This window comes from Dendroctonus ponderosae, unplaced genomic scaffold (assembly GCF_020466585.1).
Source record: "Dendroctonus ponderosae isolate FM_Combo_2020 unplaced genomic scaffold, Dpon_F_20191213v2 Dpon_F_20191213_7, whole genome shotgun sequence".
Lineage (NCBI taxonomy): Eukaryota > Metazoa > Arthropoda > Insecta > Coleoptera > Curculionidae > Dendroctonus > Dendroctonus ponderosae.
Window position 1 is genome coordinate 12,647,125 of NW_026018916.1, and position 2,126 is coordinate 12,649,250.

Genomic DNA, 2,126 nt, shown 5'->3' on the forward strand with positions numbered 1-2,126 from the left:
ACTGTACTGCAGTAACGGCCAAGCACCAGTATTATACGGACTATTTTCTCTGCAGTAATAAATCAGTAGTGAAGGATGTGACTGCTCTAAATTGTTACAATATCAACAGCGATCACCGAATGATAAGAACCAAGGTAACTGTTAATACTAAGCTAGAAAGGGGGAAGATTCTCAAACAAAAGAAACAAGTTATAGATCCAAAAGCGTTGAAAGAAAATTCAGCAAGACCAGCAAGAAACTGGAAAACAAATTAAAAGGATCCCTGGATTCAGAATTTCTAAATTGCCTAGGAGAGGCTCGCTGAAACGAAGTGGCGAGTAAGTATGCAGCTCCAGTGAAGTGCCTACAACTAAAATCACCAGCGTTAAATGAGCAACTTACTAGCTTGTTGAGTTCTTTCTCCCGTAAGAACCAGAGTAAGTTGTTGGCTTGGCGAAACCAGTTAGCTCAAGCATTGACGGCCCTAGGCACAAGTTTTAGTGGGGTATTCGATACAGTTGACGAAGAGAAAAAGTTGCTACAGACGCTAGGCGATTCTGCTAGACTTGCAGATTTGCATTATAAGTTATCTATGGGCCGTAGGGCCTTCATCTAACCTGTTTTAGAGAAAGCAGCCAAAGAAATGGCTGAAAAAGCTGACTGATTCATGAGTTCCTCTATGGAAAAGGCTTAGGAGAACGCATCAAGACAAGTAAATCCCTGGAGAAAACAGGTAGACATCAAGAAAGTGACCACAACAGTGGTGACTCGACCGAAAACCAAAGAGAAATCGTTAAACTGGAAGGGGCCTCTTCGTCAGGGAAAGTCGAGAAGGCCAATGACCAAAATCTTCGTGGTTCAAATAGTGGAGACCCACAGCGTTTAGTTCGAGCGAATAGAGTGTGTGTCCGGCTTTATTTCGTGCGTTCTATAAATCGTTGTGCTTATCCTTGCTTAATTGCAAGCTATTTGAATCCAACCCCACACGCCTCCAAGTGGTGAGACCGGGAAACGTCCTTAAGGACGGCTAAAGTGTGGGATCTGTGCCAACAAGACTTGGTGCCTTGAAGAGTGTTATTTTTTAGTCGACTTTTACAGTCGGTGTGTATTTTTACTACATCCACCGGCTCCAACTCTCATTTTGTAAGTTTGCCTTACATGATGCCAGTATGTATTCGCGGCACAAACTTTGCCACCGAGGAGGGGATTAAAACTCACCTCCGTCGGTTAAGATGCAGGGGCGTCAAAATATCTAGTGACACCACCTGCACGTTCTGTCAAAAAACTTTTCTGAAATTTGCCGGCTTGAGACAGCATATTAAGCGTGCTCACCCAGTTGAGTATAACGCAGAATTAGAGGACAGATATGAGCAACCTAACACCGCTTCTGCCAGGGTCGGATCGGACGATGAGGATGAGGAGGAGCACATAAAAATGGCCAAGATAGAAGCCGCCTACAATGGTCGGTTTCCCAATGCTCACATAAGGTCATTACTCCCTCATCTTACGATCGATCAGATCAAATATCGGCGGAAGAAGGATGATTATAAGATCTTATTAGAAACTCTTCGCAAGGGCCCGCAGACTATGGACCTTGTTGAGGAGATAAACGCTGAAACCACGATACACGACGTAGGTACGCTGGATACGGCCTTTATTGTAGAGGAGGAACTGTTAACGCTAGCCGAAGTCTCTTTGTGGGCTAGGCCCACCGAAGTCTTTACCAACGGCTCTCTGAATGCCGATAATACGGAAAGCGTTCCAGTCGAAGATAGTTTTAGGAACATTCTTACAGTCCTCGCCCAAAAAACGGGGCTATACGAGGCCTTTGTATTTCTGGCAAGGCTTAGCAACCTGCCTCAATCAACTGAAAGAGGTAGGAAACTATTAGAACAGCTCGGCACTTGCATCAAATCTCTGCCCGGCCGAAGCACAGGTCAAAAGAGGCCTAAAAAGGTCCCCACGAAAACCGGGTACGACCTGGCCTCTCTCAACAGATACAAGAAGAGGGCACTGTGTTTCAAAGAGACCCAAACAGCATTCGAGAGGAATAGGGCCGAGCTTGCAAAATGTATACTGGAGGACTTACCGCTATCTCGAGAAGAGGAACGTCCGGAAGTTGAAGCAGTTGAAAGGGAGTATCGGGG

At 45.4% G+C, this 2,126-nt stretch overlaps 1 protein-coding gene across 1 annotated transcript; it reads left to right on the forward strand.

Annotated features, from left to right (window-relative positions):
* Positions 1 to 9: 9 nt before the first annotated feature.
* LOC125505078 lies at positions 10 to 2,126 on the forward strand (the record flags this gene model as incomplete). The annotated part of the gene is given in 1 exon segment (XM_048668022.1): positions 10 to 2,126. A coding segment is annotated over 1 exon segment (989 nt), but the record flags the coding sequence as incomplete, so codon positions are not given.